At 36.8% G+C, this 14,511-nt stretch overlaps 3 protein-coding genes across 8 annotated transcripts in view; 2 read left to right on the plus strand and 1 right to left on the minus strand.

Moving 5' to 3' along the window:
• The window catches only part of LOC128986173 (uncharacterized), a 403,677-nt gene that overhangs the window by 58,202 nt on the left and 330,964 nt on the right, over positions 1–14,511 (plus strand). The gene's annotated exons all lie outside the window — the stretch shown is intronic.
• Positions 1–14,511, minus strand: part of LOC128986176 (protein 5NUC-like) — a 61,245-nt gene that overhangs the window by 43,459 nt on the left and 3,275 nt on the right. For 3 of the 6 annotated variants that reach the window (XM_054406365.1, XM_054406363.1, XM_054406367.1), the window contains exon 2: positions 2,288–2,678. In XM_054406365.1, coding sequence (XP_054262340.1) covers positions 2,288–2,623 — 336 coding nt within the window. In that variant the 5' untranslated portion in view covers positions 2,624–2,678. Of the gene's footprint in view, positions 1–2,287; positions 2,763–14,511 lie in introns of all 6 variants that reach the window. The other 3 variants (XM_054406362.1, XM_054406364.1, XM_054406368.1) reach the window with 2 other exon arrangements.
• On the plus strand, positions 4,580–5,029 carry LOC128985089 (uncharacterized). The gene has a single exon (XM_054404468.1). The coding sequence runs from the start codon at positions 4,580–4,582 to the stop codon at positions 5,027–5,029; it is 450 nt and encodes a 149-aa protein (XP_054260443.1).

A 14,511-nucleotide genomic window follows, 5' to 3' on the forward strand; every position in this document is an offset into this window, starting at 1 on the left:
TTCCTACGTCACGGACCTGTTTCCCTCCCTTCCCATAGCATTTTATGTTTCCCCATACCCTTATCTAATCGTCATAAACAGTTCCCGCACTCCGGACAGCTCGCCTCGACTACTCCCTTCACCACTTCCTACGTCACGGACCAGTTTTCCTTCCTTCCCATAGCATTTTAGGATTGCAGATACCTTAATCTAATCGTCATAAACAGTTCCCACACTCCGGACTACTCGCCTTGACTACTTCCTTCACCACTTCCTACGTCACGGACCTGTTTCCCTCCCTTCCCATAGCATTTTAGGTTTGCCCATACCCTTATCTAATCGTCATAAACAGTTTCCACGCTCCGGACAGCTCGCCTTGACTACTTCCTTCACCACTTCCTACGTCGCGGACCTGTTTTCCTCACTTCCCATATCATTTTAGAATTGCAGATACCTTAATCTAATCGTCATAAACAGTTCCCACACTCCGGACAGCTCGCCTTGACTACTTCCTTCACCACTTCCTACGTCGCGGACATGTTTTCCTCCCTTCCCATAGCATTTTAGGATTGCAGATACCTTAATCTAATCATCATAAACAGTTCCCACGCTCCAGACAGCTCGCCTTGACTACTTCTTTCACCACTTCCAAAGTCACGGACCTTTTTCCCTCCCTTCCCATAGCATTTTAGGATTGCCCATACCCTAATCTAATCGTCATAAACAGTTCCCACACTCCGGACAGCTTGCCTTGACTACTTCCTTCACCACTTCCTACGTCACGGACCTGTTTCCCTCCCTTCCCATAGCATTTTAGGTTTGCCCATACCCTTATCTAATCGTCATAAACAGTTCCCGCACTCCGGACAGCTCGCCTTGACTACTTCCTTCACCACTTCCTACGTCGCGGACCTGTTTTCCTCACTTCCCATATCATTTTAGGATTGCAGATACCTTAATCTAATCATCATAAACAGTTCCCACGCTCCGGACTACTCGCCTTGACTACTTCCTTCACCACTTCCTACGTCACGGACCTGTTTCCCTCCCTTCCCATAGCATTTTAGGTTTGCCCATACCCTTATCTAATCGTCATAAACAGTTCCCGCACTCCGGACAGCTCGTTTTGACTACTTCCTTCACCACTTCCTATTTCGCGGACCTGTTTTCCTTCCTTCCCATAGCATTTAAGATTGCAGGTACCTTAATCTATTCGTCATAAACAGTTCCAACACTCCGGACTACTCGCCTTGACTACTTCCTTCACCACTTCCTACGTCACGGACCTGTTTCCCTCCCTTCCCATAGCATTTTAGGTCTGCCCATACCCTTATCTAATCGTCATAAACAGTTCCCACACTCCGAACAGCTCGCCTTGACTACTTCCTTCACCACTTCCTACGTCGCGGACCTTTTTTCCTTCCTTCCCATAGCATTTTAGGATTGCAGATACCTTAATCTATTCGTCATAAACAGTTCCCACACTCCGGACTACTCGCCTTGACTACTTCCTTCACCACTTCCTACGTCGCGGACCTGTTTCCCTCCCTTCCCATAGCATTTTAGGATTAACCATACCCTAATCTTATCGTCATAAACGGTCCCCACACTCCGGACTACTCGTCTTGACTACTTCCTTTATCACTTCCTACGTCGCGGACCTGTTTCCTTCCCTTCTCATAGCAATTTAGGATTGCAGATACCATAATCTAATAGTCATAAACAGATCCCAGACTTCGCACTGCTACCCTTGACTACAATAATATCGAGTAGTCTTCAGTATAATCTTTGCTAAATATTAACAAGGAATTATTTTCCTTTTGTACTGTATTTGTAATTTGCTACTATACTGTGGGTAGTTAGCTTATTACGAACGCATGCTACAACTTCAAGTCTTTTGTATACTTTTTCCTTGTTATTTAATTCAGCCAACATGGTTACCTAGCAACCCATAAGACTAATGTTAAAAAACGTGTGTGTAATTAGATTTTTGTTGGCAGTTCTAACTGCAGTAAACTCGTTTTTAGGCCAGAAATAAACTATTTACAACATTTGAAGAAAATCGTCGGAGCCGTTTTCGAGATCTTTTTTGCAAGCAAGCAAGCATACATACATACAAGCAAACATTGCTCGTATTAGATTATAGGATAGGATACAGAGTTGTGTTACTTTATAATTGGAGTTATCAACAAACAAATAACCAAATATTTTACAACAAATACAATAGATTAATTTTAAATCATCTCTATGAATGTTTTACTACTATAATTACATCTTGTTGTATTATAGTACATCAGCAAATACTCACCATGACATCAATGCCCAGCATATTCGTGAGCTCCGAGACTATCCCCGCCTTAAACAGAGTGAAGAACACAGTTCCCTGGTAGGTGTCACCAGCGTTCAGAAAGATGGTATTGTAGCTCTCCTTCTTCGCTTGCTGTTTGTATTGGTTCACGGCAGTCTTGAGGCGGGCGAAGCCCCCGTAGCATCGACCTCTGCCTTTATAACATAGTCCAGAATGTGCGTTGGTTTCCTCAAATCGGGCGTGCATGTCGTTCGTGTGGAGGAGAAGAAGTTTAAACTCGCAATTGACCATTGCCAGAGTTGCCGAGAGTAGAATAGTTTGAAGTAGTTGTGTCATTTTAGCGTTGCGTCTATTGTCGCAAAAATGTGATCAAACTGGATTGTATTCCGATCTTGGGTATCGGTAAACAAAAAAAAGTAAACAAAAGACTTGTAAGTTGAAACATGTGTTAATAAAGGCATCTACCCACAGTATACTAGAAATTACAAAATACAGTACAAAAGCAAAAACATCAGTTGTTACTATTAGCAAAGATTATGCTGATGATTACTGGATACAATGTTTGTAGTAAAGGTTAGCAGTGCGGAGTGTAGGAAGCGTCTGTGGCAGTTGGATTAATGTATCTAAAATACTTAAATGCTACGGGTAGATTTCCCATCCTTATGGAACAGCTGAAGCCAATTTTATTGTTAGTTCTGTCCGGTTTTCTGTAGATGTCGTTTTTGTCTACAATTTGTTTCTATTGTTTTAGGGTTAGTTTCTCATTATTTGTGTCTCACTGTTTGGTTATATAGCTAGTGGACGAGTTATTGTTTATGCTGGTTTTATTTGGTTAAACGAGGGTTTAAATTACTATGAAATAACAAGAAACAAATTGTAAACAAAACACGACATCTACAGAAAACCGGGCAGAACTAACAATAAAATTGGCTTCAGCTGTTCCATAAGGATGGGAAATCTACTAGGGGACTATGTTTTATCATGTTCTATCCATGCTTAAATGCTAAGAGAAGGGTAAGATATTTATGTAGTATGAAATTATGGAAAAGTGGTATGTCAATCATATGAGCTTTATGCAAGCGCATACTTTGAACTATATCTCAACTCTAGAACGGTAAAAAGTGTAACACTATATCACTAGCTCGAAAAAAGTCGAATATATTTTATTCTTATTGTGGCCAACTTGGTTTAAAATCTATAGTCGACTCAATCCGGTTGGATTGTATTATGTCATTATGTATTATGGCAAAACTAATACTAAAATAAAAATGACAAAACTAATACTAAAATAAAAATGTTGCATTATGCACATGTGGTTAAAAGTCACATGTTTGTGATTAACGTATCAACAATAGAGTTTTGTTTGTAAACATCTTGCCTCAAAAAAATCGTAAGCGACCTCGTCCAGCATTGGTTTAGCATTAGCGCGCAGGTCGTTTTCTAAGCGGCCGAACGGAAATGTACTCAACAAAAAATCTGAAATCATGAAAAGAGGACGACCACCAAATAGAAGTTTGAAGAAGTTGGGAAATTTCTTTGAAAGTCACAAAGCTGATGAAGACCAGGTAAGTTATAAAATATATACCTTAATTAATTTAATTACATACATTAAATTCGTGTGGTATGTCATATTACTAGCTTACACCACGAATACAGAAATTGGAATAGAGATGCTTATTTTATATTTCTCTATAAAGCTCATTGTGTGAGGTATGTTAAAAAGTCAGATGACAATTTTTATGATTGGTAGTTAAAAATTATTAACTAATTAAAACTGATCAAGTAGTTGATTATATATGATTCAAAGAACATAACATTCTTTTTTATTTAATTGCAAAGCTAATGGACACACGTTTAGCCTAAATGTTATAGAGTCCCAACTAGAAGAAAATGTGAGCTTTTTACAATTTTGTAAACATCATTATTAACATTGAAATAGTTGCATATTTCGTTTACGTCAATTGTTGACAACAAAAAACCAAATTACAAGAGACGGTATGACCCACAACTAGATCCGAATAACCCAGAATCTTCGCACGTCCATGCGGTGTACCGTAAAAACAGTGGTGGACAAAAAGTTACACGGGACAATAGACACGTTGCTCCATACAATGGCTATTTACTGAAGAAATACATGTGTCACATAAATATTGAATATATGTTGGTAGTGTTAGAGCCATTAAGTACCTCTATAAATACATAAAGGGCATGACAATAAGACCTCTATAAATACAAATTTATAAAGGGCATGACTGCGCAAATGTAAAAATTGTTGAAAATGTGGCCCGAATAATGTATAATGAAGCAGAAACGTTTGTTGAGGCACGTTATATTTCGCCCCCTGAAGCATGTTGGAGGCTAGCTGGAAATGAAATCCAAAGGAAAAGCCATTCGGTGCAACGTTTGGACATCCATCTAGAAGGTCAGTACCGTGTGGGAAACATGGAACAGACACAAGAAGATGTAGCAGACACCGGCCTGAAAGGTTCCACCTTAGAGGCGTACTTTAAACACAACTCTAAACTTCACATTGAAGAAGAGAATGGGAATGAAGTAAACTACTACTTCTACTGGCAGATGCCAGAAAAGTACAAATGGTTAGGCAAAACAAGTGAATGGGTGGTACGACAGCGAAGCTCAAAAACTATTGGAAGGATCCACACTGTGAACGTGGTGGCCCAACCAGAATTTTTATCACTTAAGAATGCTCCTCTTTCACACCAAAGATTCCAAAAGTTTTGAAGACCTTAAATTTGTAAATGGGACTGCCTATTCCACTTATAAACAAGCATGCCTAGCAAAAGGCCTTACATATGATGACCGGCAATGGATTGATGGTCTGCGGGAATCCGCTTTATCAAAGATGCCGAGTGTCATGAGGACACTCTTTCGCCAAATCTTGATTCTCGGATCACCAGATCCCTGGGATATGTTTAAGGACGAGTTGGCAGAAGATTTTCTTAAAGAAGCAGAGATTTCTGGAACCCCTCTAGAAGATGCTTACAACAGAGCATATAGAATCATAGCTTACAGGCTAAATACTGAAGCTACAGAAGGTAATAATCTACTTATAAATATTACAAAACTTAAATTAAGTTTCTTTTAAGTGGATACCCCTTCAAAATTTGTAATATATTTATTTACATTTTATTTTAAATGATAATATCTTTCTCTTAAACTGACAGCGAGTAGGTTAAGCCATGCCGATGGTCAATGAATGTTGCCTATTGGTCTACCAATAGGATTGATTGGAATATCAATCTTTAGTGAATTAATTCAACATATCATACGTAATACCATATCAATATTCAATTATTTTAATGTCTTTAAAAGTCATTTCAGTATAATTATCAAAGATGATCTTATACAGTCCTTAATATAGGGTGATTACCGAGAAACGCATGTTTTTCAAATAACGAGTACTCAGGTAATTCAGAGGAAAAAATATATTTATGAGTGGAAAACCCGTGTACACAATATGCAATTTCAGAATAAAATTACTTACAATTTAGCATTTAAAAAATACATCTCTAAGGTGGTCCCCTTCTGCTTGGATACAGTGTGAAGGCGATCCTTAAAACTTGCTACGGATTTTGATGACATATCTAGGAATGGCGTTGATTTCCTGGCAAATAGCTTCTTTAAGTTCCTGTATTGTTTTTAGCTTGTAACAAAAATTTACACGTTGCCTCTTATCTGCTTGACTCAATCGATGACATACTGCCAGCTTGAAAGGATGAAACTTATGATATTTTACCAAAATCTTTCTCACAGTGGATGGGCGAAGTCCAAGAGCAGATGCCCGCTTCCGAATTGAGGGGCTAAGACTCTGAACTATTTCAGGAGGTTTCTTCTTAAACAAAGATCCAGTTGTGTTAACATTATGTATCCAGCGCAATATCGTGTTATGATCAGAGATAACACCATGCAGTGCAATGTTAAAATGTGCACGAAAGTCTCGCTGAGTCTGAAAGACTGATTCGCCATTTGCGTAATATCGTCGCATGACAAACGTACGATGCTCAAGGTTACACATCTCGGCAAAAACTGAAACTGCACACTTCCCCCTACACATCGCAACAACTTCCGGCCATCGCCGAACGATATTCCTTGTATACTACGAAAGTCAAAAACATGCGTTTCCCAGTAATCACCCTATATTATTTCTTAATCACAAATTTATAAAAAACAGATTTCAGAATCAAACCTTTGCAGAAATTTGTATAACAGTCTTTAAAAATTAACCTAAAATATGTTAATTTAATATAAAAAAATGGGTTGGAAATTTGTGTGTGTTTTAAATAAGAGAGCACAAACCCCATTTAATCATATGACACATATTATTCTAACCATTGTTGTAAACAGTACTTTAATTTGGGAGATATGGACCTTGAAACATACATCATTGCGGATTTTCCAGCAAAATAAACCCTCTTAATAACAAACATTTTGAGCCTTTGGGTGGTGATTGATCACCTAATCACTCCCAATTATTTATCCAAATTCTTTCAGCTTTATTAACTTATCGTTATTTGTGACGTGTTACAAAAACTTTAATGTCACTTTTTAGAAATTTTTAACACTTAAACGTGCTTATTTTAGGACGCAACTTCCATTTTTGGGTAGAGAACTATGGAATGGATGATATTAATGACTTCGAGTTGAAAGAGGAGGTTTTCAACGTTGGGCAATCTCATGCAATTGGCCATCGCCTCTACAACAACCTCAATGATAAGCAGAAGGAATTTGTTGATGCTGTCATCCAAACACTTGATGATGAGAGTTCAGGTACAGTACACTGTTAATAAACTGAGAAATTCAGGTTCGAGCCTACCTAGGATACCAATAACCTTGAATAGTAGGGATGTTACTTTAATATTTATAATAGTATGTTTTGAAACCATTTAAATAATGGTCAAGCCTTTTTTATTTACAAGTAATTGACATAGTTAGTTATAAAAATAATAGTTTATTAACTATATAAACTACCTGCACCATAATCCAGTTTCAATTTTGAAATAAAACATATGGTTAACACATATTATTTGTTGCAAAAAAATAAATAACAGAATCCTAGAGCATCAGATTTTAGAAACCCGCAGACTTGGATAATATAAGCTAGGATAATATGAAGTTAACTGTAAATTGTACATTTTGGTTTTTAATCAATGTCATCTGATTTAATTCATTTTTAGCTTCAATTTTATATACTATCTTTATACTATTCAAACAATGTCACCAGTTTTAAAACCCTGACAGTAACAAAACGTAATGTTGTGATAGTATATATGAATTGATTTGTTTTCAGGACCAAAATGTTTCTTCCTTGATGGACCTGGGGGTACAGGGAAAACATTTGTCTACAAAACCTTGTACCACCTCTGCCGAAGTCGAAACACCATTGTTAAATGCATGGCATTTACAGACATTGCATCCATACTTCTGCCAGAAGGACGCACGACCCACAAGACATTTGGCCTCAAAGTTCCTTTGACTAATGATTCAAAATCATCAATCAATCGTGGATCTTCAAAATTCAAGGAATTGGAAGCAGTCAACATGTTCATGATGGATGAAGCACCAATGCTGCCTAAGTACGGCCTTGATTGTATGGACCAGCTCCTTCGAGATTTAGGTGATAGAAAATCCCCATTTGGCGGAAAAAATTATGATTTTAGGAGGAGATTTTCAACAGTTTCTGCCAGTCCAGCCAAGGGCAAATCGTATTGAACTACTCGACCTTTCCATCAAGAAAAGTGTTCTCTGGAGGTACTTCAGGGTTTTCTCTCTGGAACAAAATATGAGAGTTGATGCAGAAGAGGAGTGCTTTGCTAGGTGCCTACTGAAACTTGGAAATGGAGAGCTTGATACCAATGCTAATAGTGAAATTGAACTCCCTAATGACATAATCTCTAATACTAATGACATTGTTAACGAGATCTATGGAGAATGTCTCTCCGACGGAAACTTTTAGGACATGAAGGATCGAGCAATTCTTGCACCCCTAAACAAGGACGTCGACGCAATTAAAATACCGTTATCAATTTAATTCCTGGAACCGAGACCATTTATAAAAGTTACGATTCAATTAAAGATGAACCGGAAGGTGCCTTAAAGTTCCCCCCAGAATTCCTAAACTCTATTGAGATTTCAGACCTACCACCGCACCAGCTCAGACTAAAAAGTAACACCATTATCAAGCTCCTTCGTAACCTCGACGTCTCAGAGGGTCTGTGCAATGGCACTAGACTGATAGTTACAGCACTGTGTCCTAATATAATAATACCCCCGTCGCAGCAAACCTGCATACTAAGCGAATTTCCATTTACCTGGCTTGATTTCTACTAAAATATTCCCTATACATTTTCAGATTTATTTCCTATTTAAATAACATTAATTTTAGTGAGTAGTTAGGTTTGCTGCTACGGGGAAGATGTTGAGGTGTGTTTTTTTGAATTGAAATATTGATAGCTTAGTATGAAATAAGCCAAATTTGATTAAAATATATCCATAAACAAGCAAACTCCAACAGTTTATTTATTCTCCATAAGAATAACATGGGAATTTTAAATTAACAATTTTTTTAAATTTTCTCCGTAGTCAATGAACATTCAAAAAAACTTCAATATACTAAATTATTTGTTTTTTTAAGCTCTTCAAAATGGTCTAGAGAGAAATTTAGAAATTTAAAGTTTTTAGGGTCAAAAATGAGAAAAACCCATTTTTACCCCATAAAACCCCCCATAAACCCCTGATCCCATGGTCCGATTATGCTGGTTCGCGAACTCGTTCGAATAAATGTAGGTTTACATGTTTGTACCAAATTTCATCAAAATCGGATCAATTTTGCTCGAGTTATCGCGCTAACGGACACATATATAAATATATATATATATATATATATAAATATATATATATATAAATATATATATATATATGAATTTGAACGGATGGTGTTTTTGGCCTCTGGGGACCTCAAAACGAACAAGTAAATCGGTCCCGGGTCTAGGTCTTACCATGAGACCTACGGTAATAGCTTATTCCCTATATGGGAAATTCGCTAAAAGCCAAGATTATCACTGGTGAACACTCTGGCCAAGACGTGCACATACCAAGAATCACCCTTGATTCAAGCAAGTCTCAGCTAGGGTGTTCACTATAAAGACACCAATTCCCTATTCGGCCAGCCTTTGCGATGACAATCCATAAATCGCAAGGGCAAACATTGAAATATGTTGGCGTCGTGCTAGAAACACCTGCATTTATGCATGGTATGCTATACGTTGCATTTTATAGGGTGAAGCGGAGAAGTGCATTAAAATTGGTGTTACCGCCAGGAACAGATAGTCGCACTCGCAACATAGTGTGGACCGAAGTTTTTAATTGATGTGGTTCGTGTATTTGAGAAAAGATTTTTGTTATATTATAATATTCTATTTTTCTTGCACTATTTTTTTATTTGGTTTGTTGTAAACATTTTCTTTGATAGTTAGTTTTATTGAAGGTATGCATTGTACTGTATCAGATGTAAGCAAGTTTTTTACTGCTCTTTAGGGATACTTTAAATGTATTGAAATATTTTAGAATATTTCATTTTCATAGAATAATTCTATATTCTTATGTGAGCAATGTTTGCTTGTATGTATACTTGTATGTATGCTTGCACAAAGAACTCAAAATCGGCTTTGACAATATCCTTTAAATGTTGTAAATAACTTATTTCTAGCCTAAAAACGTAATTGACGACCTCCAACATCGAAGGAAAATTCGCATTTCACTATACAACTCATTTAAAATATATAAATTTAACATTTGCCACATGGGCTGCTAAGTTATGTTGGTTGAACAAAATAATAAGTAAAAATTACAAAATACTTGTAGCATATTGTGTTTACAAGCCAACCACGGTATACGGAATGGGCACACGGGAGGGACTAAGGCCCGGCGCATATTGAGACGCAGTCGGAGCAGCGCAGCGTAGTGCAGCGCAGGGCAGTGTTTTGTAAACCATGTATTTGCTAGGACACGCGCATATTATGGCGCAGCGCAGGGCAGGGCAGTGCAGTCCCGCACGTGGACTGCGCGCACTTGTGGTCGAGTCACAAGTGTCTGTGCCGCATTGCTCACCTGCGCCGGGTTGACTAGTGTTTTGTGACGGATCTAGAGGATAATTAATAGAAATTGTGCGTTTTTAACAATTTTTTATGTTACCATTCATAGTAAGTATATAAAGAGTAATTACAGGAATGAAATCTGGTAGAAAATACGAAAATCACTAAACATTGCACATTTTTCGCCCTTTCCTTCTTGTTCTCTGGTGAAGAAGTAACAATAAATCTAAATCAGCACCTGAATCTGACTCAGAACTCAAATCCTAATATTTAACAACATGTTCACACAAGAAACTGTATCACCCCTACACGAAAACTGTACGACACTGCTACCCAATATGCGATGTAAACTGTGCAACACAGACTTTTTGCCCAATTCTGCCCTGTGCTGTGCTGCACTGCCCGGACCGTGCCGCACAGCTCAATATGCGCCTGGGCTAAGGCTAAAGGTGTAGTGACGTCATATCTCTAGTGATTAATGTCTTCTCTTGATTCGACACGATTACCGTAACGAAACTATGCGATATCAGCGGCGTTCGTGGCATAGTTGGTAGCGATTCGGATAGGTGTTCAGAAGGTCCCGGGTTCGAATCCCGCTGGCAGCACTAACTTTTTGTCAACAAATTTTTCATAACAGCAGGTTTGGTTGGTTAGGTTGACAATTTAATTGTATAATACTAAATTTTAAAATTAATTTTATAATTAATTAAAAATTATAAGTACCGGTAATCATTAAATAGAATTTTATCTTACATAGTTTTTATATTATCAGCAAGTTTGGTTGGTTAGGTTATGTTATGACAGTTTAATTTTAAAAATTAAAAATTTATTTTATAATTTTAAAACAATATTTTATAATTAAAAAGTTTATTGTATAACTAAAAATAAAAGTAAAATTAATTTATATTTTTTCAACTTAGCAGTTCTAGCGGCGAACGCTGACACTACAAGATATGATAGCGTCAGCAAAGGCCAAGTCACACCGAGCTTGCTCCCGCGGCGGGAGCGAATTTATAAAAATCGCTCACCATGTTATCAAATGTGCCAAGTCACACCGCACTACCGCGCGCCCGCGGGCGTGCGGTAGTGTCCGCCACGTCCGCCTGCTGAGCGATTTTTTGAGACTACCGCGGCGGGAGTTTTGTCTAGCGCATGCGCAAAGGGGCATTTCGAATGCCCAAGCTATTTAAAGTTTAAAAGTAATACGTAATACGGGTTTAAATTAAATTTAACATGTTTCTTTTGTTTGATGATGTAGTCTATGTTGTTTTGTATTATCTTCGTAATTATGTTTATCACCAGAAAAAAATCATTTTTGTTTACCATGCAAAAATAATGTTTACGGTGAAAATTTAATGTTTTCATAAAAATTTTTATATTGCCGACGTAAACATTTTTTTTATTGTTTCATCAACTTTTTTCGATTTGCAACAACCAAAACTTGACAATCAATGTAAACTTGAACTTTCATTAGAAGGCTTAGCAAAAAATTACATTAGTTTTAAAATAGTCATATTTTTTTATTTAAAAAGTAAATAGTCATTGTAGTGTAGCGAAAAATAACGTTCAAAAGCTGAAAGTGGATAATTTATCCACAACCATATTTAAAATGCTTCGAACAAAAGGTCTAAATTAAATTTAAAAAAATAGTTATTCACTTTTTAAAGTAGCCCTACACTAACAAATTAATAAACATTCAATTGCTTCTTAAACACTTTACTTAAAACCTGCAAATTTACATGGCATACTAAACAGGTAAGATGAGTTTCTTATGTAAAACGAATTAATGAACTCTCAAAACTCCCGCCGCGGACGCGAACTTTTGGTGTGACATGGCTCGAGGAAAAACATCCGCGCGCGGTACTCCCGCGGCGGGAGCGGCGGATGTCGGTGTGACATGGCCTTTAGTCCCTCCCGTGTGCCCCACCGCACAGTATACTAGCAAATTATATTACAGTACAAAGGGGAAAACATCAGTTGCTACTATTGAGCATATATTACACTGATAATTTATCTATATAGAGGATTATATTCCCCTATATTGATTAATTTTCAGTGTAATTTTTGCTCAATAGTAATAACTGATGTTCCTCTATATGAGTGGTTTTTACCATTAATTGACTGTAAAATAAATACGGTAATGTGTTGTGGATTGCCAAGTTAAATTTTCCATCACAAAAAATTGAAATTCCACTTGAAGTTAAATAATTAAGTCCGAAATTAGTTGTAAATAAGAGTTGAGTTTTTCTTTATATTGCTTTTAAAATCAAATTCAACTATTCCGAGCCATGGCTCGGTCCCCCGGTACTCAGCAGTAATATGAGCAAACCTATGCAACACATGACAAATTATTGAACTAAATAAATTCAAATATTTACACTATAGGTTATGTTTATAGTAAATAAAGGTAAATAAATTTTACCAGCTGTTTAAGTTCATCTAGAACATTGGGAGCTTACTAAAGTGTGAGCTAAGTTAAGATACTTCACAGTGTATGTATGTATTTAGTTATTGATTATCATTATACGGACATTTAAAGAGCGTTGTAAGCGGCCTTAAAAACAGCAATCTAAAAATAGCAAAGTTCAAAATTAGCAATTGTGGAGTGATGCGAGTGTTTACTCCTTAAAATAGCAGTTGAACCTCGAGGAGAAGCTGAGGTGTTGTTGTAAGGCGTCTCGTTTGCCTAACAATGAATAACCCCGTGTGTCAACAGTCCTGGTTGTTGAGAGTAAACTGACTAAAATTGGCTGAATATTATTCTTTTCTCGTTTAAATTAATTTATCCTTAAAGGCAATTTAGTGAAGATGTTAAACCACTTTTAACATGTTGCTGTAACCAAATTAAAAATTGATTGCCCTGATATTTATAAACTCTATACATTGAAAAGACCCATACACTTGTGTATGGTTGCCAGAATCAAACATATAAACAAATATTCCTTTCAACTGGGAATATATATTTATTCCAATAACCTGCATCTATTTGCTTATTGAATTGATCACACTCATCTCCATTCATACTTGGCTTAAAACGCCTACGTTGGCTTAAAACGCCCTATGGTCGCTATTTTTATGAAAAGTATTAAAAGCATTAAATTATTAGAACCCTTCGAAAATAAGTTTAAAATAATTTGTCCTAGCATGACTAACTTTACGTATACAGTGTGTACGGTATATTTACAACAAAAACCATTACCCATAGTGAAGACCAAACAACCAAATAGTGTTTCCATGACAGTGAAAAGATATTATATAAGATATAGATATTACTGTATCTATAAAAATAATATTTTTAATTTAATTCATACTGCTTGAAATTTTTGTGTAGGCGTGGATCATAATGTTAGGTTTCAGAACATGTTATTGGTAATCTATATAATTAATACGCTACATGAAACTTTGTCGGTTGAACTCCTCCGCCATTTCTTAACCGATTTTATCCATTGACGTCTCATTGGAAAGAGCGTGTCGCGTAGATTTGCAAACTGGCCTTACCTTTTTGAAAGAGTCCCTTGGGCTCTGCGCCAGTGGCTTTGAAAGATCCCATGTTATACATTGTTATGAAGAACATAATTGTTTACATTTTGATCAGCTGTATAATTTAATTGCTGTTATTTATTTTTTAATTCAATGAAACGCATTGAGTACATTTATTTGCTATTTGAGTTTGTGTAAACATAACCCCCAAGACGGATCGTATTAGTATGGTTGTTGTATCTTAAATTTGTGTATTTATCGTTGTTTTGTGTCGCTATGACGGATCGAGTTAGCATGATTGTAACTTAAATTTGTGCATTTATCGTTGTTTTGTATAGCTATAATTTGTTTATTTGTTGTATTTCCTTTTAAATGCCTCCGACGCGACGACAACGAAACATAGACAAGAGGCGTAATCGTGATAACGACCGCAGCTACAGAACAGTGGCGCGTAAAGGGCGTTATTATACATCGATGGTAGGCTTAACTCATCACAGTCAGCACCTGACCCTGGACAATCTCAACTATTAAGTTACAAATGCGCCCTAACACTACCCCAAAACGACTTTTCGTTCTCAATTGGCCCTCTATCAATGACCTGTATTGCCCGTACAACGAGGCACTTTGAGAAGG

The sequence above is a fragment of the Macrosteles quadrilineatus genome, unplaced genomic scaffold (assembly GCF_028750875.1).
Source record: "Macrosteles quadrilineatus isolate MER2022 unplaced genomic scaffold, UCM_ALF_1.0 Scaffold_2__2_contigs__length_208266976, whole genome shotgun sequence".
Taxonomy (NCBI): domain Eukaryota; kingdom Metazoa; phylum Arthropoda; class Insecta; order Hemiptera; family Cicadellidae; genus Macrosteles; species Macrosteles quadrilineatus.

What these genes read in the sequence shown, in the direction of transcription:
- LOC128985089 (XM_054404468.1), top strand. Translation starts at nt 4,580, where the DNA reads ATGTATAATGAAGCAGAAACGTTTGTTGAGGCACGTTATATTTCGCCC.